This window comes from Bubalus bubalis, chromosome 11, assembly GCF_019923935.1.
Source record: "Bubalus bubalis isolate 160015118507 breed Murrah chromosome 11, NDDB_SH_1, whole genome shotgun sequence".
Taxonomy (NCBI): Eukaryota; Metazoa; Chordata; class Mammalia; order Artiodactyla; family Bovidae; genus Bubalus; species Bubalus bubalis.
In genome coordinates this window covers 59340131-59365622 of record NC_059167.1, presented here as the reverse complement: position 1 = coordinate 59365622, position 25492 = coordinate 59340131, and the positions used below count along the sequence as shown (strand labels likewise).

At 41.9% G+C, this 25492-nt stretch overlaps 1 protein-coding gene across 10 annotated transcripts in view; it reads right to left on the bottom strand.

Moving 5' to 3' along the window:
• TRIM9 (tripartite motif containing 9) overlaps positions 1–8688 on the bottom strand; it is a 116479-nt gene extending 107791 nt beyond the window's left edge. For 4 of the 10 annotated variants that reach the window (XM_025295778.3, XM_025295776.3, XM_044925125.2 and 1 more), the window contains exon 1: positions 7680–8688. In XM_025295778.3, the coding sequence (XP_025151563.1) occupies positions 7680–8501 (822 nt within the window). In that variant the 5' untranslated portion in view covers positions 8502–8688. The remainder of the gene's footprint in view (positions 1–7679) is intronic. The other 6 variants (XM_025295775.3, XM_025295777.3, XM_044925124.2 and 3 more) reach the window with 3 other exon arrangements.
• Positions 8689–25492: the final 16804 nt, after the last annotated feature.

Genomic DNA, 25492 nt, shown 5'->3' with positions numbered 1-25492 from the left:
CTGTTATGAGACCAAAATATAAAAATCACAAAACACTAAATTCCATGGTTACCATAAGCTCTTTCTAAACAGATGGAATTATTAAATGAAACTATACAGTTCCTTCAGAGAAGGCAATGGCACCCCACTCCAGTACTCTTGCCTGGAAAATCCCACGGATGGAGGAGCCTGGTAGGCTGCAGTCCATGCGGTCGCTGAGGGTCGGACATGACTGAGCGACTTCACTTTCACTTTTCACTTTCATGCATTGGAGAAGGAAATGGCAACCCACTCCAGTGTTCTTGCCTGGAGAATCCTAGGGACGGCAGAGCCTGGTGGGCTGCCATCTCTGGGGTCACACAGAGTCGGACACGACTGAAGTGACTTAGCAGCAGCAGCATACAGTTCCTTACACTCTCAACCCAACCACATACTTTAAAAGAGACACCTGAAGTGAATGCAAAATCATATTTTGGCACCTTTTACCATCCTCCTTCCATTCATGACCCCTCGGGGCCAGGACTAGGGTGAGGGGAGTGAGGCACTTTCCTCAGGTGTGGAATTGAAAGGGGTGCCAAAACCTCAGTAATCAACATAAATAATATTTTAATGTGATATTTTTAAAAAATAAAAATGAATGCCAAAAAAAATCTATGATGAACAAAAGATCAAAATCTTAAAGACAGGATCAATACTACTGATTTTCCCTTTTGACTTAGGCTCCAATATGGCTCAGCACGGCACTGTCATTGATCAACATTTTAAAATGTTGATATTCTGCTCATTGTGAATTTTTTTGCATTCATCTTTGTTTTTTAAGATACTGCCTTACAGGACTTTCCTGGTGGTCCAGTGGCTAAGGCTCTGTGCTCCCAATGCAGGGGGCCCAGATTCAATCCCTGGTCAGGGAACCAGATCACACATGTCGCAGAGAAGAGTTCGCAGGCTGCAACTAAAGATCCCCCATTCCACAACTAAGACCTGGTACAGCCAAGTAAATAATTGCCTTTTTTTTTTTTTTTAAAAGAAACAAAGATATCACCTTATAATATTTTTATCCTGATTACTGAGTTTCTGGCACACCCTTATGTTTTTCACCCAAGGTGAGTGCCTTACTTGTCTCATTCATGTCTTCTGCATCCACCTCACCAAAGAGGTAGGCAGTCATCAGTAAACCCTTCACTCAAGCTGAGTCAATCACATTCTTTCTCTAAACTTGAAAATGTGGCCTAAGAGACACAGAGACACTGGTTTGATGAGAGTGGACACCTGAACTGAAAGTGATGCTGCATTGGAGCTGGAGGAGTCATGTTGGGCCTTGTGCAGGCCAAGGAAGCCCATTCAGAGACAGAAGCGAGCATGAGAGAATTAGGCATGTGCCACGTTGTATTATTTGATCAAAATATTTTCTGCCGTCTTCTACAAGGCCCTGCTCTGGCGCCTCTCTATTGAAAGAGTGTATTTCCTACAGCACGGATGTTGATCTTGGCCACATGGCTTGTTTTAGCCAATGGAATGTAAGCAGAAGTGACATGCCATGCCTGAATGGAAACTTTTAAGTGCCATTGAGTGGATCTGCTTTGCTCCCTTCTCTCTGCCATAAGGCTGGCATGTTCCAAACATATTTTTTCAGCCTAAGTTCAAGAAGTTGAACTTGAAGCTGTGCATCTGAAAAAAATGAGTCATATCACTTATCATTTTAGCTTTGTAACTGAAAAACAAAATACCTTTGTTTATACACAAATAAATCTTTGTCTAATGTTCTGCTCCTTGGGTTTAATTCAACTGACTATTCTCTCAGGACCCATTAGGATCTGGCTCACTCTTTGAGATCATCTTTAAGAATAGTCTTTATACTGCACCCTGTGCTCTTTAAGGAGCAAGCAAAGTATCCCAAATTGGAGGATAGGATTTCTATGCAGTAATAGCTCAGAGCTTCCCTGGTGGGTCAGATGGTAAGGAATATTCCTGCAATGAGGGAGACCTGGCTTCAGTCCCTGGGTCAGGGAAGATCCCTTGGAGAAGGGAATGGCTACCGACTCCAGTATTCTTGCCTGGAGAATTTCATGGACAGAGGAGCCTGGCGGGCTACAGTCCATGGCGTTGCAAAGAATGGGACACAACTTGGTGACTAACACACATACACAACAACAGTTGACTAATGAGACAATAACTTCTGTTTTATGCAAAAACTTTCTATTTTGGCAAACTAAAATTACTAAGTTACAAACATTATAATTATTTTTTTCAAAATACTGTCATAAATATACTTTTAGTTGCTTTACATCCTGTGGGTAGGAAGCACAGAGAGGTTATAGATTTGCCTAAAGTTACCAGCAGGTAAGTGGAAAAATCAGGTCTGGAAGCCAGAACTTCATCTAGCTCTTTCTGTTCTTGCCTCAGTACAATGAGAAACAATTTATTCCTTTGTAACATTCTCCTTAATACTTGTAAGAATGTTTATGTTGCTCACAGAATGTTCTCATTATACATGAAGTAAACTTTTAAAAATTTAAGAACATGAACGTATGTTACCTGTTGCATTTACCATAGGAACATCTAGGTTATACTATGTTTATTGCTGATGTATATATCTAACTGAACACCATTTTAGTTACATTAAATAACACATTTATCATGCAAATATTTGATGAGATGCTACCACACTACAAAGCAGGTATTTCTTTCCCAGAATGCCTTGAAGATGAATGCATAATAACTGATGGTTTATTTTAAAATGCTTAAATTACAAATCTTTATTTAAGAAAAAGAAGCTAAGAAAGAAATAACATTTGAGACAAAATTGAGAATGAACAGTGATTAGGGTAGAAAGGAAAAGAAAATTCTTGCTCAACAGTAAAAACACAAAAGAATTTACAAATATATTACTGATTCAGTGATTGATAAAATACATCAGGAATTCAAGAATAATGTTAGATTTAGAAATATGAATTGCTAAAATTACAAAGTAATAATAACGGTTCCAGTTGCCTATAGTAAAGTACCTACAAAATCTTGTTTTGTGTGCACAGCATTTCTTTATACCAACCTAAGTTAGATAAGGAATAGAGAAAGTACTGACACTAAATAAAAAATGTCACCAGATATTTTTCCTACAAGGACACTTACTGTATTATTATTTTTCATGGATTTTGAAGACCATAGATATCTGAAAAGTAAATCAATTTAGTCAATTGACAACTAATGAGTTTCAACCAGTTGTTTTTAAAAGCACTTAAAAGATAAACTTCACCCATTTTGTCTTGTTTCCTGAGGGAAACACTTATTCACACTGTTTTATCACTGCTGCTACTGCTAAGTCGCTTCAGTCGTGTCCGACTCTGTGTGACCCCATAGACAGCAGCCCACCAGGCTCCCCCGTCCCTGGGATTCTCCAGGCAAGAACACTGGAGTGGGTTGCCATTTCCTTCTCCAATGCATGAAAGTGAAAAGTGAAAGTGAAGTCGCTCAGTCGTGTCCGACTCTTAGTGACCCCATGGACTGCAGCCTGCCAGGACCCTCCATCCATGGAATTTTCCAGGCAAGAATACTGGAGTGGGGTGCCATTGCCTTCTCTGATTTTCAACTCTAGACTAGGAATTGGCAAACATTTCCTATAAAAGGTCAACGAGTAAATATTTTAGGCTTTGTTGATCACACATGGTGTCTCTGTCCCATGTAATTCTTTTGTTCATTTGTTTTTTACAATCCTCTAAAAATGCTAAAACCTTTTTTAGCCCACAGACAGTACAAAATCAGGCTTCAGCCTGTGACTAGTAGCTTGAAGACCCCTGCTGTAGACCATTATCCAACTCATCCTATGGTACTATCTGGAAATGACTAAATATTAATGAAAACTTTCAGATCTAGTGATAACCTGTGTTGATAACTAACTGTCCAAATTTGGGAGAACTACTTAGGATAGTTCTTTGCTCTCCTATATTCTGAAGGACTTAGGAATTCTGGCTCATGAGTTTTTTGTGATGATGGAAGATAGACTATATGAGAAAATCGAACGTTAACACATTAACTATCTTACTAAGCAGACATGGTGAGGGAATAAATGTTTGTTGTTCATCTAACAGTTGATAAATGAATGTTAGAATCTGTCATCCTCCTGCCTTATATTTCTTGGCAGTTTAATCATTGTGATATTGACAGACCAAAAACTGTATTTACTATTTTGAAGAAATATACAAAAGATCAGAGAAGAAAAAATTTTTAAATGAACCAATATTCCCTTCCTAGTCTACTTATGTCATGTCTTAAGGGCTTCACATTATTCTTTTATAGCAAAATCCAAATTTCAACTCTGTCTACACCACAGTGTCTACTCACAGCCTCCATTACTGATAAAACAAATGATTTAACATTTTTTTAAATATAAATTTATTTATTTTAATTGGAGGCTAATTACTTTACAATATTGTAGTGGTTTTTGCCATACGTTGACATGAATCTGCCACAGGTGTACATGTGTTCCCCATCCTGAACACCCCTCCCACCTCCCTCCCCATCCCATCCCTCTGGGTCATCCCAGTGCACCAGCCCTGAGCACCCTGTCTCATGTATCGAACTTGGACTGGCAATCCATTTCACATATGATAATATACATGTTTCAATGCCACTCTCCCAAATCATCCCACCCTCACCCTCTGCCACGGAGTCCAAAAGACTGTTCTACACATCTGTGTCTCTTTTCCTGTCTTTCATATAGGGTTATTGTTACTATCTTTCTAAATTCCATATATATGCATTAGTATACTGTATTGGTGTTTTTCTTTTTTTTTTCTTTTCTTTTTTTTAATTTTTATTATTTTAATTTTTTTTTACTTTACAATATTGTATTGGTTTTGCCATACATCAACATGCATCCGCCTCGGGTGTACACGTGTTCCCCATCCTGAACCCCCCTCCCACCTCCCTCCCCATACCATCCCTCTGGGTCATCCCAGTGCACCAGCCCTAAGCTTCCTGTATCCTGCATCGAACCTGGACTGGCGATTCGTTTCTTATATGATATTATACATGTTTTAATGCCTTTCTCCCAAATCATCCCCCCTTCCCTCTCCCAGAGAGTCCAAAAGACTGTTCTATACATCTGTGTCTCTTTTGCTGCCTCACATACAGGGTTGTTGTTACCATCTTTCTAAATTCCATATATATGCGTTAGTATACTGTATTGGTGTTTTTCTTTCTGGCTTACTTCATTCTGTATAATAGGCTCCAGTTTCATCCACCTCATTAGAACTGATTCAAATATATTCTTTTTAATGGCTGAGTAATATTCCATTATGTATAGGTACCACCACTTTCTTATCCATTCGTCTGCTGATGGACATCTAGGTTGCTTCCATGTCCTGGCTATTATAAACAGTGCTGTGACGAACATTGGGGTACATGTGTCTTTTTCAATTCTGGTTTTGATTTAACATTTCAAATCTACATGGGGCTTGATGGAGATTTAAAGGCTGCCTTTGGTCTTAATGGATAAAGTATAGGTTCTTCTTCACAGAAAAATAATGCTGTAGTTTGACCATCCTAATTAGTGTATGCCTGTAAGTCCTTTTTCCCAGACAGGGTGATTAATTTCTTAGCCCCAATGATATGCTAATTTGTAGGGCAATTCAACATAGGCTATAGTTAGCAGTTTAGGAGTGAAATCATAATAGGAAGAAAATATTGGCCATGAATTAAAGTTTTTAAAACTTTCAAAATTAAACATTATTTAAACAACTTAAATTGGAATGTTTAAAAAGTGGCATGTGCCTGGGGTGCGGCGGAGCTCAAATTTGTGCTGAATTGTCTCCATCAGTACTAATACAGTTCAGTAGGCTATATGCGAGAACACAAATAACTGTAAATGTGGATCACGTTCAATCAGTACTGAGTTGAGCTCCCTGACTGCTGAAAATGGTGATGCTTTATTTTTTCTTGCTTTAAATAAATTATCAATATTTCTCCCCTTAACCCGAGGGCCTTTGTCAAAGGCTAGCTTTTCTGGTCTCCAGGGAGTGCCAAGAAACCCTGAGCTGGGGGGCCCACAGCTGATGCCTGAAGACATCTCTACTGCCCTGCCTCATTCTTGAGCTTGCAACTCAATGGTGTAAAGAAAACCTCCCTATAACAGTCCTGGACCCCTGCCTTGACCTTTGCACTCCTGACTAAGTGGATTTTTTAAAAAAGTAAAAGTCAGATTCATGTACATCTCAAGAGTGGTTCCCTTCCTCCTAATCAGTGTGGGCAATATTATAAAGATCTCTTTCCTCCTGAAGCTTATTTGTGTGTGTGTGTTGGGGGAGCAATAGATAAACACAAAAGTAACATGTTAATTAAAATATATAGCATGCCAGTTAGTGGTAAGTACTACTGGGAAAAATAAAGCAGAGAGGGAACTAAAGGAATCAGAAAGGCTCACTGCAACGGCGAGATCTGAGTAATGATCTGAAGGAGGCCAGAGAATGAACTATTAAGATACAGGGTATTTGGTCTGGAGCTGAAGGAATATCAGATGCATAGGCCCTGGGGTCAGGGGGGCCTGGTGTTTGTGGAGGAACAGCAAGAGGGACAGCTGGCTCAAGCAGAGGGAGTGGGAGGAAATAAGGTCGGTGAGGCTAAAGGAAAGAGGTCATGTGAGGTCCTGGCGGACCTTCCTAAGGACTAAGAAACGTGGGGGCAACAAAAGGACTTTGAACAGGGGAGTGGCATGACCTAACAAGTGGTTAAAGACCCTGTTCTTGAGGCTAGCTTTGGCAGCGGTACCACCAAAAGACATCCGAAAGATAAATTTGGTAACAGGTGTTTCAAAGTTTGCACAGACAACTACTGATAAAGGAAAACGGTTGCATTCTGGACAAACGGGTGCGTAGGTGGTCAATAGGAGGGGTTACTCTGAGAAACTGGAAGATGCACCTGCCTAGTTTTCAGGCCGCGACCGCGCAGAAACCTCCAGTCCTGCTCCTCCAGCCCATGTCCTCTCCGCGAGGGTCAGGGCCTCAGCCTCTGGCCGTGTTGCCATAGCGACTACAGGATTTTATTTTATTTTTCTCTTACTTCTTCCACCCTACTTCCCACTCATACACCTCCTGAGCGCAAAGCACCCGGATCCGCATCCTTTCAGCGCGGACGTTGGGTTTGGGCCAGCGCCTACTAATCAGTATTCCGCTCCCGGCGTGTTCCCCGCCCCCGCCGCGACTCCAGGCGCCAGCCTATTCAGCAGCCCGGCACCCAGTGGTCCGCGCCACCCAACCGCCCCCACCTCCTCCCCGGGGATCACGGCCGGAGCCCCACACCGGCTCTGCCCTGGAACGTCCCTGGCGGCCCTGAGAATAGCCATGGGTCGGCCCAGTAACGCATTGCTTTCCCACTCGCTGGTGATGGCCCAGAGTTGCACGTATGCGGCGGGGAGGGGGCGCTCTGCGCCTGGCTCGCAGGCAGCGTGCCCGGGGAGACCCGCTCTACGCATCCCCGAAACAACTCTCTGAAGAGGTTCAACTCCCCTGTGAGCCGTTTAAGGTCCCCCTGCGCTTCCTGCAATGCACCAGACGGGGGAAGCAGATATCGGAGGCACCTGCATTGCGCCCCCGTTGGGATGCACTGTGCGCAAAAGAGGCGGGGGGTGGGGTGGGGGGGTGTCATCTGCTGCAAAACTGGAGGATCGGAGGCGCGGGGAGTTAGGGGTGGGTTTTCTTAGGACTTACCTTGTGCAGTTTCCACATGGCCCCTAGAGCCTTGACTTCGTGGCTGGAGTGTTTGCCCTCCTCCAAGCACTGGTAGCACACGGGCATCTTGCACTGCACGCAGTACATGCTGTGGTTCTCCAGCTCGTGGTCTGTGCAAGTGGAGACCTTTCGTGGGCTTAGCCGCCGGCTCACGCGGCCCTGCGCCGGGGGTACCAGGCGATGCTTGGCCAGAGGACCCCGGGGCGGGTGGCAGCGCAGGCGGCACGGGTCACAGTAGAAGACATCGCACTGTTCACACATGACGGTGGCTTCCTTGGGTGCCTTCTCGCAGAGCTGGCATTTAAGGGCAGCCGCTTTGCTCTGCTGGTAGCGGTCAATTACCCCTTCCAGGACGCGGTTCTTGGGGAAGCCGCGGAGCCCCCGGTCATCCAAGATGAGGCTGCGGTGGCACTGGGGGCAGGTGATACAGGAGTTGCGGGGCACAGAGGCCAAGGCCGGTGACAGGTGGGTGGCCGGTGGCGGCATAGCCGGGGGGAACACACGGACGCCGTTGGGGGACTTCTGGCACGGTGTAGTAGGGGCGCTGGCGAACCCCCCGTAGGAGCCATAGCCGCTGTCCGCCTCGCTGTACAGGCTCATCTTGTCCAGATCCAGATAGTCATAATCAGAGACCCCGGAGCCCGAGGCCCGTCGGCTCTGGGGGGACTCTGACTCCGGGGTCTGTACCAGGATGTTGCGGGCGCACGCCTGACATATATTGTGAGAGCAGGGTAAGATGATCGGCTCGCGATAGAACGAGCCGCACACTGGGCATTTTAACTCTTCTTCCATCTCTTCCATGGGGACCCGGCTGGGAGCGAAGCAGCTGCGGCTGCAACGGGCGCCTGAGCTGACGAGGTGGCCGGCTGGCCTGTCGTGTCCAGCACCTTGGCCAGCAGTGCCGGCGGTGGTTTTGGCAGTGGCGCCTTCCCGCGTCGCTTAGGCGCCGACTCCCTGCGAGGCGCTCTCTCTATGAGCCACCGAACCTCGGAGCCCAGAGCCAGCCTGGGACCGCCCCCTCCTCGCCCCCTAGTCTCGCCCCAGCCTGTAAACAGCGGCCGATTGGACGGAGAGCGAGAGAGCGAAGCTCTCATTGGCTATATGCCCCATCCTTCTCCTCTCCTCTGCAGGTCACAGGGGGTTTGGTGGAGGATTCTGAGGATGAGGGGAGTCTTCATTCCCGGCTGCATGATCTCGGGAGGCGGCCGGCATGCGGAGGCGAAGGGACCGGGAAGGAGGAATTAGGCGGGATGACTCATCCCTCGCCCCGCTTCCTTCCGACCTCCGGCTCAGTCTCCCGAGAACTGAGCGTTGAGAAACCCCTCCTCGCAGCCAGGGGGCTGATAGAGGGGTTGATGCCTATCGCCGGCGTTTGCGTTTGGCTTTCAGCTATGGTCTCCGAGCCGACCTCCCCTCGGCGAGTGCTGCACCACAGAGGAGACGGCCCTTCTCCTTCCGCTGCTGGCGCCTCACCCAGACCTCGGTTTCTGTACCGCAGCGGGGACTTTCTCCCCAGCTCAGGAACCCGCGGAAGCTGGTCCCTGCACTCCAGCTTCCGGGGACCCGATGGTGCAGGCCGTGAGCCCTGGCAGGAGTCAACTCTTTGTCTTTTTTCTGTCCCAGTTCCTGCTGTCTAAAAGGGGACTGACAATATCGATTTCCTAGTGTTGCAGTGTGACTTAAACTAGGGACTTACGTAAAGCTCAGTATACTAGTTAAAATCTATGCCCCCTTCATTTCACGCTTTCAGTACAAACGGCCCAGAGGCTTCTTACCGTGTGATGTGAAAGTGTCCCTATATCCCCACTTCAGTCCCTGTTCCCTAAAAGCTGTCCTCTCACCAGGCTGTCCGCACCTGGCTGAGATTCCTCAAGAGCAGCAGAATCTTTGGTTCAGTTGAGGCAGGATTGGGTTGCTTAATTCTGAGTGCCCACAGTTCAGTAAATGGATCACTGTGTCAATGCAGAGTCTCAAGTGTGTGACACCAAATAGCGTCTACCACAGCTTCCAGGATGGTGGGTTCTTCCTGTTTCTTCTAATGAAGTGCATGAGGTGATGGTGATGGGGCGTAGGGGCAGGGTAGTTCTAGTGTCAGTCCTTAAATATTAATCACTCTTCTCTCTCTCCCCAGTCACCGCTGGAGATAACTGGTCCTGTCCCTTGCTTGCAGAACTGCTGATTTGATAATGGAGAACAAAAAAATAAAAAATAAAAAAATCCAAAAACACCCCCAAATCCACCTTTAGGTTAAGTGACATGGTGATATTCTGAGGTAGTAACTTATTTCAAGTAGCACATGGCTGCCTTTTGTTGAATGATTCCTGAAGTAAATGACAAAATTTCTTTCCAAGTTTTAACAAATCTTCCAATTTTCCATCTTCCAAAAAGATCGCTTGACTGCAGCTCATTTAAACCACTCTACTGTGCCGGGGGTGGGGGTTGGGGGGTGGAGGGAAGAGGAGTTTTTATAATCCTGCCTATGGGGAAATAGTCCAATAAGCTAGGTTATCTTTCCAACACCTTTCTTCAATTGCAGTAAAAACAGCACCTGATCATTGTTTTGGGGGGAAAAGTTCTCATTGTTATTTAAAGTTATGTTAACTACAAATGCTATGTGATTTAATTGGAGTATAGTTGATTTCTATGTGATTTATTTTTAGCTTTTAATTAGTTGAGTCCAGGCATCCAAAGGCCTACTTACTCTGTTTACAGAAATTTAAAGTTTTCATGTGAGTTTGGAACATCATCTATTTGCAGGATACATCTAATTTATAAGTTCCAAGAGAATTTGCTAATAACAAATAGTTCAGTTCAGTTCAGTTCAGTCGCTCAGCTGTGTCCGACTCTTTGTGACCCCGTGAATCACAGCACGCCAGGCCTCCCTGTCCATCACCAACTCCCGGAGTTCACTCAGACTCACGTCCATCAAGTCAGTGATGCCATCCAGCCATCTCATCCTCTGTCATCCCCTTCTCCTCCTGCCCCCAATCCCTCCCAGCATCAGAGTCTTTTCTAATGAGTCAACTCTTCGCATGAGGTGGCCAAAGTACTGGACTTTCAGCTTTAGCATCATTCCTTCCAAAGAAATCCCAGGGCTGATCTCCTTCAGAATGGACTGGTTGGACCTCCTTGCAGTCCAAGAGACTCTCAAGAGTCTTCTCCAACACCACAGTTCAAAAGCATCAATTCTTTGGCACTCAGCCTTCTTCACAGTCCAACTCTCACATCCATACATGACCACAGGAAAAACCATAGCCTTGACTAGACGGACCTTTGTTGCCAAAGTAATGTCTCTGCTTTTGAATATGCTATCTAGGTTGGTCATAACTTTCCTTCCAAGGAGTAAGTGTCTTTTAATTTCATGGCTTCAGTCACCATCTGCAGTGATTTTGGAGCCCAGAAAAATAAAGTCTGACACTGTTTCCACTGTTTCCCCATCTATTTCCCATGAAGTGATGGGACCTGATGCCATGATCTTCGTTTTCTGAATGTTGAGCTTTAAGCCAACTTTTTCACTCTCCACTTTCACTTTCATCAAGAGGCTTTTTAGTTGCTCTTCACTTTCTGCCATAAGGGTGGTGTCATCTGCATATCTGAGGTTATTGATATTTCTCCCGGCAATCTTGATTCCAGCTTGTGTTTCTTCTAGTCCAGCGTTTCTCATGATGTACTCTGCATATAAGTTAAATAATCAGGGTGACAATATACAGGCTTGATGTACCTTTTCCTATTTCCTATTTCCTATGTCCAGTTCTAACTGTTTCTTCCTGACCTGCATACAGATTTCTCAAGAGGCAGGTCAGGTGGTCTGGTATCCCCATTTCTTTCAGAATTTTCCACTGTTCTAACTGTTGCTTCCTGACCTGCATATAGATTCTCAAGAGGCAGGTCAGGTGGTCTGGTATTCCCATTTCTTTCAGAATTTTCCCCAGTTTATTATGATCCACAGAGTCAAAGGCTTTGGCCAGTCAATAAAGCAGAAATAGATGTTTTTCTGGAGCTCTCTTGCTTTTTCTATGATCCAGCGGATGTTGGCAATTTGATCTCTGGTTCCTCTGCCTTTTCTAAAACCAGCTTGAACATCAGGAAGTTCACGGTTCATGTATTGCTGAAGCCTGGCTTGGAGAATTTTGAGCATTACTTTACTAGCATGTGAGATGAGTGCAATTGTGCAGTAGTTTGAGCATTCTTTGGCATTGCCTTTCTTTGGGATTGGAATGAAATATCACAGTAATCCACATCTATGCCCCAACCAGTAACGCTGAAGAAGCAGAAGTTGAACGGTTCTATGAAGACCTACAAGACCTTTTAGAACTAACACCCAAAAAAGATGTCCTTTTCATTATAGGGGACTGGAATGCAAAAGTAGGAAATCAAGAAACACCTGGAGTAACAGGCAAATTTGGCCTTGGAATACAGAATGGAGCAGGGCAAAGACTAATAGAGTTTTGCCAAGAAAATGTACTGGTCATAGCAAACACCCTCTTCCAACAACACAAGAGAAGACTCTGCATATGGACATCACCAGATGGTCAACACCGAAATCAGACTGATTATATTCTTTGCAGCCAAAGATGGAGAAGCTCTATACAGTCAACAAAAACAAGACCAGGATCTGACTGTGGCTCAGATCATGAACTCCTTATTACCAAATTCAGATTTATATTGAAGAAAGTAGGGAAAACCACTAGACCATTCAGATATGACCTAAATCAAATCCCTTATGATTATACAGTGGAAGTGAGAAATAGATTTAAGGGCCTAGATCTGATAGATAGAGTGCCTGATGAACTATGGAATGAGGTTCATGACATTGTACAGGAGACAGGGATCAAGACCATCCCCATGGAAAAGAAATGCAAAAAAAGCAAAATGGCTGTCTGGGGAGGCCTTACAAATAGCTGTGAAAAGAAGAGAAGCAAAAAGCAAAGGAGAAAAGGAAAGATATAAGCATCGAAATGCAGAGTTCCAAAGAATAGCAAGAAGAGATAAGAAAGCCTTCCTTAGCCATCAATGCAAAGAAATAGAGGAAAACAACAGAATGGGAAAGACTAGAGATCTCTTCAAGAAAATTAGAGATACCAAGGGAACATTTCATGCAAAGATGGGCTCGATAAAGGACAGAAATGGTATGGACCTAACAGAAGCAGAAGATATTAAGAAGAGGTGGCAAGAATACACAGAACTGTACAAAAAAGATCTTCACAACCCAGATAATCACAATGGTGTGATCACTCATCTAGAGCCAGACTTCCTGGAATGTGAAGTCAAGTGGGCCTTAGGAAGCATCACTACGAACAAAGCTAGTGGAGGTGATGGAATTCCAGTTGAGCTATTCCAAATCCTGAAAGATGATGCTGTGAAAGTGCTGCACTCAATATGCCAGCAAATTTGGAAAACTCAGCAGTGGCCACAGGACTGGAAAAGGTCAGTTTTCATTTCAATCCCAAAGAAAGGCAAAAAGGAGTGTTAGTGCCACTCATAATTAACAGCCTTTCAAATGACTTTTATATGGATTTGGTAAATTGTAGCAGCCTTAGCCCAGTGCTTCTGACATTTCAAGGTAAGCAGCTGTTATTCTTTTTATGAGTTTGAACTTTCTTATCACAGATCACCATTTGCTATGGATTGAATGTATCTCAGATGATGGTATCCAGGGGTGTGGCCCTTGGCAGAGCCTTCATGAATGGGATTGCTGCTGCTGCTGCTGCTAAGTCGCTTCATTCGTGTCTGACTCTGTGCGACCCCACAGATGGCAGCCCACTAGGCTCCTCTATCCCTGGGATTCTCCAGGCAAGAATACTGGAGTGGGTTGCCACTTCCTTCTCCAATAGTGCTCTTAAAAAAGTAGCCCAAGAGAGCTCCCTTGCCCTCTCCCATCTGGTGAAGAAGCAGATCTTCACCAGTTACCAAATTTGCCAATACCTTGATCTTGTACTTCCCAGTCTTCAGACCTGTGAGAGATATACATGAAATATATCAAGATTTCATTGCTAGAAATATTGATTATGTATCAATGATTTGTTATGTCTATTTGGTCAGGACTAGCTTAGTCAAACCCAGGAGATTTAAATGACTATCATTTTTTAAATTTTCATGCTGTTCCAGGCAGTGAGTTAATAACTGATGGCTTATTTTTAAATGTTTAAATTGGAAATCTTTGTTTAAGAAGAGGTAAGAGAGAAATAACATTTGAGACAAGATTCAGAATGAACAGTCAGTAATTTGAGTAGAAAGGAAAAGAAAATTCTTATTCAACAGCACAAACACAAAAGAATTTATGGATACATTACAAATATATACTACAAATATATTACTGACTCAGTGATTGATTAACTCACATCAGTGAGTTAATTTATTTACATATATTATCTACTTCAATCTCTGTGATAACAAGAAGAGATGGGTATAAATATCCCCATTTTAAAGATGAGTAAACTGAGGATAAGCGAAGTACTGAAGGTCAAATATTGGTGAGGCTAGGATTTCTTTCTTTCTTTGTTCATTCATTCGTTCAACAAATGCTGAGCTTCACTCTCTGTCAGGCCCAGTGTGTAATAGATACCAAAAATGACCTTTTCTAAAAAAAAAAAAAAACTTCTATGCTTATTCTCCCTGGAGAAGCAAATGGCAACCCACTTTAGTATTCTTGCCTGGAAAATTCCATGGACAGAGGAAACTGGTGGACTACAGTTCACGGGGTTGAAAGAATCAGACACAACTGGGCAATGAACACACATGCTTATTCTGCTTACCTTCCCTGATAATTTATCATTTTCTTGAATTTTTTCTCTAAAATATTATATGTATTTCCCCTCATGTTGCAGTATTTGGCCATAATGTACTTACAGCCCTCTGTTGAATTGTGTTTAAAGGAAATAAAGACCTGATTGTAGTTGATGCTATAGAAGTACTATAGGGAATATCTTCTCTCTTCCAGCTGGTGATCAGCCTATGCCCTGAAGCACAAGGATTGATAGGGTTGACTGTAGATGTTCTCATTTGTGTAAAATGCCTCTGAAACTTACTAAATTCTTCACCCAAATGATGTTCCTTAGCGATAAGTCAAGCAAATTAAGCTGAACTAGTGGCTTTTCCATTTTTTTTAAAGACAAAGGTTTTTCAATGAAAAATTTAGGTGCTTTCCGGTTTACTTTTGACTACTGCTGCTGCTGCTGCTAAGTCTCTTCAGTCGTGTCCGACTCTGTGCGACCCCAGAGATGGCAGGCCACCAGGCTCCCCTGTCCCTGGGATTCTCCAGGCAAGAACACTGGAGTGGGTTGCCATTTCCTTCTTCAAAGGATGAAAGTGAAAAGTGAAAGTGAAGTCTCAGTCGTGTTCGACTCTTAGCAACCCCATGGACTGCAGCCCACCAGGCTCCTCCATCCATGGGATTTTCCAGGCAAGAGTACTGGAGTGGGGTGCCATTGCCTTCTCTGACTTTAGACTACAGTGCTTGATAATTAACACAAAAGTCTCTGATTCTAAAGAATGAATACTCAGAGGAGAAAGAATTCTCTCTTCTCCCCACATTCTGTTCTAGAGTCATCAATCCTTAGTTACAGGGGCAAAATTCCCTCTTTTGGCCATATGAGAATAATCCTCCTTCCATAAATGCCTAAAAAGCAGGATTAACTATAGGAATCAACTATGGTCCGACCCTAGATAACAGACAGTGTAGGACTATAATTCCTGAGAGAAGGCAAACAAAAAGGTAAGCCCTACCTTCAATCAGGCTTTCTACCAGATTGTAAATTCCAGATTGACACAAGGAGGAGGAATTCTAACAAAGCCCATCAATCTCCCTGAATTGAGAAAACAAGAGATTGGATTTTTAAGAAGGTGAAGGAAGCTAGACTTTGGAGAGAGGAAAGAGCTAGACAAAGTTTCAAGGGATCTGAATGGGGATTTGCTTGGTGTTTGGATACCCTATGTGCATGTACAGGGTGAATCTCTACCAGGTGGGCAATGACAACTTCTGAGGAAAGAGCAATTATTTGAGTTGTAATATAAACAATTCTCAGAGCACACACAGAACCAGGTATCATTCATATTCTCTTCAGCCAGAATGAAGAGAACTCATTGAATATACAAAAAATCAGTTGTATCTCTATATATTAGCAGTGCACAATTAGTAATTGATATTAAAACTATACTATTTGTAACAGCATCAAAAATCATGAATTTGAATTTTGAAATGTATAAGATCTATCCACTGACAACTACAAAACATTTCAGAGAGAAATTAAAAGCAACTTTAATAAATGATGAGATACACCATGTTCATAGATTGGCAGATTCAATAGTGTTAAGATGACAGTTTACCCCAAATTGATCTATAGAGTCAATGCAATTCCAATGAAAATTTTCAGAAGACCTTTTTTGGGGTAAGAGACTGACAAGCTGATTGTAAAATCTACTTGAAGATATAAAGAAGTTAGAACAGCCAAAAGTATTTTGAAAAAGATACAACTTGAAGATTTATATTAACTGATTGTAAGACTTACTATGACGCTACAGTAATTAACTGTTGTGTTAATGGCTTAAGGATAGAAATATATATCAATGAAACAGAATAGAGTTTAGAAATAGATTCATAGGTATGGTCAATTAATTTTAAATAAAGATTATAAATAAGCTTATGGAAACATCTATTTAAGTTAAAAACATCAATAAAGTTAAAAAGTTCGAAAAGTGAGGAGAGATGCTAGCTTAGTCTTTATATACTGTTCTAGGTTATTTCACTTTTTATAACAAGCATGTGTTATAACTTGAAAAATATCTAAAAAAATAATTCTTAGAAGTTCAAAATAATTTCTGAAGGAGTGTGGGCACTATTACTTGGAATTCCCTTTTTCCTATCTAGTCTTCATTGTTACATGCCAGAGTTAAAAAAAAAACAACTCATGTTTCTGATCTTAAATTTTGGAATTCTGACTTGATATCATTTACTGTATCCTAATTAGAAATCAGAGCTATTAATACTTTCTCCTAAGTGCCTAATGCAGTTCTAATGTCATTGTTCCCTGTGATGTTCTCTGGAGGTGTCTTCCTGGATAATTTGTCTACCTTCTATAAGTTTTCAAATATTTTACCCCTGTCTTTAAGAAGCAGATAGTTTGCTAGGAAAATTAACTTGTCCATAGAATTTTTCTTTAGGTATTCGTAAACACTGCCCCAAGCTCTTCTCTGTTTAAGCCTCAAAGTCAGAAGTCATTCACAATTTCTTTTACATTTAGCTGTTACCACTTTTGGTAATGCTGGAGGACCAATATAGGAGAATATAGGGTATAGGAATTCTTCTGTTAGGATTTTGAATTTGGGAAACTGAAAGACTGAGTATGTTAATTGACGGTGCTAAACAGAAAGGTCATGAAGTGTACTAGTGGCCAGATTAGCCAATACAGTTATATGGAAGCTAGTTTCAAGGAACTTGTCTAGGGGAGCAGATGTTACCAGTGCTTAGCAATACCTTTTCCTTCCTGGATATAGGGGAGACTATGAAACTTTTTGTTTTTAGGCAAGACTTTGTTGGCCAAAGACATATGTGCAGAAGTGATATGTGTGACTTCCAGACTGAGTTCATGAAAAGCTCCCACACAAAGTTATGGAAAATGTGTTGAGATATTATTGAACCATGGATCAGACTGCCTGGATCACTGAATCTGCATACAGAAAACAGCTGTCAGAATTGGTGATTCACTGCCTAAAGAACAACTAAGGAAAATTAGCTTTTGCTGTGTTAAGCCAGAGATGTGAGAGTTGTGTGTTACTGTCACACAGCACAGCCTAACCTGACTGATACAGCAGTGAAGAGAGATGAATGGAGGAGATAGGCAGAGATGAGTCATGAATATAGCCTTTGAAAGAGACACTTAGTGCAGAAACCTGTGAGTTTTTGAGAGATTTTTTTCTGGCCAAGGGAGCATGATCAGCTGAGACACAGGGGAAGGTTGGGGAATTAATGCTCCTGGAAGCAGCCCCAACAAGTGATGCTGGGTGGGTGAGGGGTTGGTGGATAAATATCTAGGTTCCTCACATCTCTTGGTTGAGATCATTTTGAGACTTGCTTCACACTGTCTCCAAGAGGTCTCCAGTGGGATCAGTTTACCTGCCCAAGTGAAAGTGAAAGTCACTCAGTTGTGTCTGACTCTTTGTGACCCCATAGACTACATAGTCCATGGAATTCTCCAGGCCACAATACTGAAGTGGGTAGCCTTTCCCTTCTCCAGGGGATCTTCCCCACCCAGGGATCGAACCCAGGTCTCCTGCATTTCAGGTGGATTCTTTACCAGCTGACCCACAAGGGAAGCCCAAGAATACTGGAGTGGGTAGCTTATCCCTTCTCCAGCAGATCTTCCCAACCTGGGAATCGAAATGGTATCTCCTGCATTGCAGGAGGATTCTTTACCAACTGAACTATCAAGGAAGCCCTACCTGCCCGAAGTGGCTTAAAAATTCACCCTTTAGTGGGTAGCTTCTTGTCTTCTTACTTCATTTCCTTAACAGTGTTTCTTAGGATCATCCCCTAAATAAAATATTTGCACTTAAATTCATGTCTCCAGATGTGCTTCCAAACCAAAATAACCATTTTGTGTGCATAAGTAGGGAATGAAGGGAAGCCTCATCTCATGAAATTGTCACTTACTTCTTCATTTTTTTGAAGTTAGGCCCATTATTCCTTTTTTATTACCTAATTTCAAACTTTAGTTGGTTCTTCTTTAGTTTCTATCTTTGTTTATGCATCGTTTTGTTCATACATCATTTTTCTGATTTCCTTTGTTTATCTGTGTTCTATGCACAGTGAACTAATTTTGAATTCTTTGTCAGGTAATTCATAGATGTCTGGTTTTTATTTTTTAGGGTTAATTTCTGATGATTTATTTTGTTCTTTTGATTGGACCATATTTCCCCCCCCCCCTTTTTTTTTTGTATGTCATGTAATTTTTTTTCCCTCTGAGAGTTGGATATTTGAAAAAACAGCCACCTCTCCTAATCTCTATAGAACAGTTTTGTACAAGGCAAGAACTTTCCAATCAGACTGACCAGAGATTCTGGGAACCTCTCAAACATTTCCCAGGAATTCATGTTCTGTGGGCTTATGCAGGTATTTTCCCAATAAGAAAGGTCTGCTGGCTTACTATTTAGGAGCTTGTAATCACTTGCTCAGGCTTCGCAGGTGGCTCAGTGCTAAAGAATCCGCCTGCAGCGCATGAGACACAGGTTGGATCCCTGGGTCAGGAAGATCCCCTGGAGAAGGAAATTGCAACCTATGCCAGTATTCTTGGTTGGGAAATCCTATGGACAGAGAAATCTGGTGGGCTACAGCCCATGGGGTTGCAAAAGAGTTGGACATGACTTAGTGACTAAAGAACAGCAAGAATCTCTTGCTCTGTTTGTGGTACTGCAGGTCTGGTGCTGCAACAAGTCCCAGAGTTCTCTTTTGTTCTCCATGAGCCCCAGGCATAAAAAATATCAGGACAACAGAGCCAGTCCCTTGGGCAGACTTAAGAACTCAGAATGTTAGATGTACATTCCATGCCTTTCTTTCCCTCCCAAGGAGAAGCCACGAGTTTGGAGTTTCCTCCCTACTGAGCTAAAGCTGTGCCAGATGAAGTGAGGTGAGACCGCAGAAAGAATGCAATGGCTTTCCTTACCCATTTCAACATGGCTGTTCTTGACTTCGCACTCACCCGGAGTACTGCAACTTCTTAACTGGTTTCTGGAGTTTTCATGAAGGCATTTGAATCCATATATTGTTGTTGGTCATAACTTTCCTTCCAAGGAGTAAGTGTCTTTTAATTTCATGGCTGCAGTCACCATCTGCAGTGATTTTGGAGCCAAAAAAAATAAAGCCTGACACTGTTTCCCCATCTATTTCCCATGAAGTGATGGGACCGGATGCCATGATCTTCATTTTCTGAATGTTGAGCCTTTTTTTTTTTTTTTTTGAATGTTGAGCTTTAAGCCAACTTTTTCACTCTCCACTTTCACTTTCATCAAGAGGCTTTTTAGTTGCTCTTCACTTTCTGCAATAAGGGTGGTGTCATCTGCATATCTGAGGTTATTGATATTTCTCCCGGCAATCTTGATTCCAGCTTGTGTTTCTTCTAGTCCAGCGTTTCTCATGATGTACTCTGCATAGAAGTTAAATAAGCAGGGTGACTATATACAGCCTTGACGTACTCCTTTTCCTATTTGGAACCAGGCTGTTGTTCCATGTCCAGTTCTAACTGTTGCTTCCTGAACTGCTTACAGATTTCTCAAGAGGCAGGTCAGGTGGTCTGGTATTCCCATCTCTTTCAGAATTTTCCACAATTTATTGTGATCCACACAGTCAAAGGCTTTGGCATAGTCAATAAAGCAGAAACAGATGTTTTTCTGGAGCTCTCTTGCTTTTTGCATGATCCAGCAGATGTTGGCAATTTGATCTCTGGTTCCTCTGCCTTTTCTAAAACCAGCTTGAACATCAGGAAGTTCACGGTTCACATATTGCTGAAGCCTGGCTTGGAGAATTTTGAGCATTACTTTACTAGCGTGTGAGATGAGTGCAATTGTGCGGTAGTTTGAACATTCTTTGGCATTGCCTTTCTTTGGGATTGGAATGAAAACTGACCTTTTCCAGTCCTGTGGCCACTGCTGAGTTTTCCAAATTTGCTGGCATATTGAGTGCAGCACTTTCATAGCATCATCTTTCAGGATTTGGAATAGCTCAACTGGAATTCCATCACCTCCACTAGCTTTGTTCGTAGTGATGCTTCCTAAGGCCCACTTGACTTCACATTCCAGGATGTCTGGCTCTAGGTCAGTGATCACACCATCGTGATTATCTGGGTCGTGAAGATCTTTTTTGTACAGTTCTTCTGTGTATTCTTGCCACCTCTTCTTAATATCTTCTGCTTCTGTTAAGTCCATACCATTTTTGTCCTTTATCGAGCCCATCTTTGCATGAAGTGTTCCCTTGGTATCTCTAATTTTCTTGAAGAGATCTCTAGTCTCTAGATCTCTAATTAAAAGACACTTACTCCTTGGAAGGAAAGTTATGACCAACCTAGATAGCATATTCAAAAGCAGAGACATTACTTTGTCAGCAAAGGTCCATCTAGTCAAGGCTATGGTTTTTCCTGTGGTCATGTATGGATGTGAGAGTTGGACTGTGAAGAAGGCTGAGTGCCAAAGAATTGATGCTTTTGAACTGTGGTGTTGGAGAAGACTCTTGAGAGTCCCTTGGACTGCAAGGAGATCCACCCAGTCCATTCTGAAGGAGATCAGCCCTGGGATTTCTTTGGAAGGAATGATGCTAAAGCTGAAAGTCCAGTACTTTGGCCACCTCATGCGAAGAGTTGACTCATTGGAAAAGACTCTGATGCTGGGAGGGATTGGGGGCAGGAGGAGAAGGGGATGACAGAGGATGAGATGGCTGGATGGCATCACTGACTCGATGGACGTGAGTCTGAGTGAACTCCGGGAGTTGGTGATGGACAGGGAGGCCTGGCGTGCTGCGATTCATGGGGTCGCAAAGAGTCGGACCCCATGAGCTCAGTTGCATGACTGAGTGACTGAACTGAACTGACTGATTGTTGTTGAGTCAGAGTCTCTGTGTGAGAATGAGAACTGGAGCTTCCTATTCTGTTATCTTTCTGATGTCATTCTTATCTTACGTTTTAAAAATATAATTTAACTGGTTTATATTTCTACCCCATATAATTTTTGCTTTTAATCCTTAAAAACCTTTCAGGAGCTCACAGAATAATAAAAGTGCCGGTTCATTCAGAACTATATGATTTAATAGAAGATATTTACATTCATTATCTAAATTATTAAAATTCTCCAAAGTAATTCAGATAGGCATCTTAATTTTACAAAAACTGGGACTTAAAAAAGTCCTAGTGACTTATCCAAAGTTATAGAGCAGAGTCAGGACGTTAAGTCAGAACTTTTTGCATCTGGTTCAGTTCTCTTTCCCCTACGTTGAGCTAGCAGAAAAGCCAGAATTGTTGTTTGTTGTTTATTATTTTTTTCATGTTGGTAAGGGAAAGAACAAGGTAAGACAATTTGTAAAGATCTTGGACTTGAATATAAAGACCTAGATGTACTGATTCTTTCAACTTGGTTGCTCCTTAAAGAATAAAGCAGATTACATTTCCAAAATTAGATTTCTCAGGATTGTATGAGCTATATGATCTTGTGCATGTCCTACACTGTGTGGGTCCTAAATTCTCAAGTCTTAAGAATGCCTAGATGGTTCCTTGAAGCTCTATAGAACTCTGGCTTTAGTAACCACATTAAATTTCTGGGAAGAAGAAGGAAGGAAAAGAGAAGGGTATGAAGCAGTAGTATATTGAGGAGGGGTGAAGGAGGAGAGGAGGAGGAGGGGGAGGAGAGAAAGGGGGAGGAGGAAGGGGAGAAAGAGAGGAGGAGTGGGAGGGAGAGAGAGAGAAGGGGGAGGAGGAGTGGGGGGAGGGGAGGAGGAAGAAGGGGAGGAGGAGCACATGCCCTGTAGTCTTCAAGGAAAAAATGTTTCAGATCATTTTCTCCTCAGGCTGAATGATAACAAGAATAGGATCTGGGGGACACTTAATACTCAAAGCATCCTGTACAAGTCTGTGCAATAAGTGAAAAGTAAGAAGCGGATGACAGAGGATGAGATGGCTGGATGGCATCACTGACTCGATGGACGTGAGTCTGAGTGAACTGGAGTTGGTGATGGACAGGGAGGCCTGGTGTGCTGCGGTTCATGGGGTCGCAAAGAGTTGGACACGACTGAGCGACTGAACTGAACTGAAGAACCACTTGTTACATGATAACATCTTAATAAGATAAAATAGAGTTCAAACTTATTTGGTAGAAGAAAGTTGCTAAAATATGGCTGTAGTACTAAGACATTTCATTATTAATTTCTGTTCTTTGATATGAAGTTTTACTCAAATGTCGAGAAGAAAATATTTATGCCTTAAAATAAAATACAAGTTTAATATAATAACCATATTGATTTAGTATTTAAGCAGAGAATAAAACAGAATAATACATATGGTATGGTACCTATTTTGTTTACCAACACTGTATTGTCCACCTGCCAATGCAGGAGATGCGAGAGACCTGGGTTTGATCTCTAGGTTAGGAAGATCCCCTGGAGAAGGAAATGGCATCCCACTCCAGTATTCTTGCCTGGGAAATCTCATGGACAGAAGAGCCTGGCGGGTTAGCCCATGGGGTCGCAAAGAGTCAGACATGATTGAGCACAACCCTGGTAAGTGACTTTATAGACACAGAGATGCTTAAAGTTTAAGTGGTGTGCCCAAGTTCATGAAGATGGTTTTGGGGTATAGTTCAGTTCATATAAAGGAGTAGCCAAGCAAACTGGTAAGATAATATTTTGTTGTTCTAATTTCTAATAGCATTCTACTATGCAACATTTTCTTAGCTTCAGTAACATTTATAGGGTAGTCACATTGAGATGCCAGTTTTTATGAAATGGTTCTTTGATGCTGCCAATGAATACTATGTTAGAAGACTTTTATGTAGATTCTGGGATAGTTCTACTTACTGCTGGGTTTTGAGCCCTGGATTTTCCAGTTTTACTGATCTACTTCTGAGGAGAGCTTGAATGAGCAAGATCATTTTTCTTGCTCCAAATCCATGATTCCAATCTCTTTGAATTGCTTGAAATCACCTCTTAATTTATTGGCTGTTAAATTATTTTATAACACTTCACAAATTTGTATGTACATTTGGTTCTTCACTGCGACCTCCAATTATCCTGGAATAATTATTTGTGCAGTGTAGATGACAAATAGTTATCTATGGGTTGAATGAAAGCCCTCTTTTACATTCTTACAGATTCAATAACTGTAATACAGGCTTTTATTTGAGTGGCATGTTTCTTTGTGGTTTTGAAAATAGCTGATTCTCTGAAATGACAGTTAAAAAAAATCTGAGTGGAGATAATTATGGGCTTAATTTTTTAAAATAACACAATCAATTAAAATATTTATTGCTCATTTGCTGATTATGGGAGACAAAAGAAAGACATCCCTGCCCTTTCAGAGTGAATGTTTACTAGAGAATAAGACAAAAATCACTCAAGATCACTGTATGAGACTATGAGTGCTGTGAAAGGGTTCCATAGTGTCATGGGGGTCAAAGGAGGGAGCATGTGTGGGTGAGGTTATGAAGCCTTCATGGGTTGGATTTCAGAAGAAACAGCTAGGATGGGGAAGAACATTAAGCAGGGAACATAGTAAGCAGAGAAGTTGGAGTTTGGGGCTTTTGAAGATAAAATCTGTAGTGAAGGGGATCAACCCAGAGTCATTATCTTAGTGTATAGGTCACAGAAACATACAAATGAAAGAAGGAGAGGGACTTTTCTGAAAGGGCAGAAGCATGGCCATGAGTCTCAGCAACCTCTGAAAGACTCAGAATAATTCCTTGCTAGCTAACAAAAATCTGATTATCTCCAGAGTCTAGACAGGGAAAGTGGAATTTATTTTAAGTAAAAAAAATATAGGTTAATTGCTTAAAGGAATAAATAACTTAGAACCAAGAATTGAAGTACTCTTACTTTTGGGGTTCCCTTTCCCTTTTATTGTAGGGCCAAGGCAGGGTCACATAGCATTTATTCAAGTTATTCAAATATTGTAGTCTTCTATTTGAGTATCTCCACTCCACCTGCCATGTGTGGTGAAAAAAAACCCATGAATATTGGGATCAGGTGGATACAGATTTAGACCCACTTACTAGCTAAAAGAAAATAGGCATAAATTCCATGAGGACACTGTTTTTCTCATTGCTATATCTCCCCGGCATGAGAACAATGCTTGGGATATAATGTGTGCTTCATAAATATTTGTTGGATAAATTAATGATCTTTTTGAACCTCAGTTTCCTTATTAATATATTGGGAAACACAATACCTAACTCAAGGAATTGTATTAAGAAATTAAACAAGAAAACGTAGGAGAAATTCTCTAATACAGTATATATTTCATGTACCGGGTTTCTAAACATGACTTTCTCTTCATCTTCAGATCAAGAAGCACTAACTGTATCTTTCATTAATTAATTGCTTTTTGATTTTTATGACTGTATATCTGGTTTTTAAAAATATGTGGTTTTCAATGACATGGCTGACAAATTTAGTTTTACAAAAATGAAAGCAGGCCAAAGATCTAGACTTTGTCCATTAATGCAGCTCAAGTTAGACATAAGTCACTTAAAGGACTAGCTCCTTTTATTCAATATAGATAAGACTCTTATACTAATAATTCCATTGAATTTTACAAAAATTCAATCCTATAAAATGTGGGCTAAGAACTATGCTAGATGCTGGGATACAAAGACAAATAAGAAACTTCATTCTGTTTTTAGATTCAGGATAAGATTGGCAAGTGACAAAGAAGAAACAGCGAGGCTTTGCCTGTGGGTCAAACGACCTTTGAGAATAGTTAAGATATGCCCACAAAAGTGGCTACAGTTAGGCCCATGACTGGATAGGCCTCTGAGTAGTAATAATTTGGCTCAAACTTAAAAATTAAAATCTCTATCACCATACCTTAGATGATCAGGTCAACCTCTGGCTCTAGAGAAAGGAGAAGCCCTTCTGCACGCTTATTGCAAGAACCGCCTCCACTCGTATTCAAAGACGCTTGGCAGTGAGCTCTTCTTTCCTGTCTCTAGGGACTGACGGGGAAGCAGCCATTCCCTTTAGGCATAAATAGGAAAAAAAAAAATTCTTCTCCTGCTATTAAGGACAAAGATAGACCCAATACATTATTAAACCGAACACTGAACAT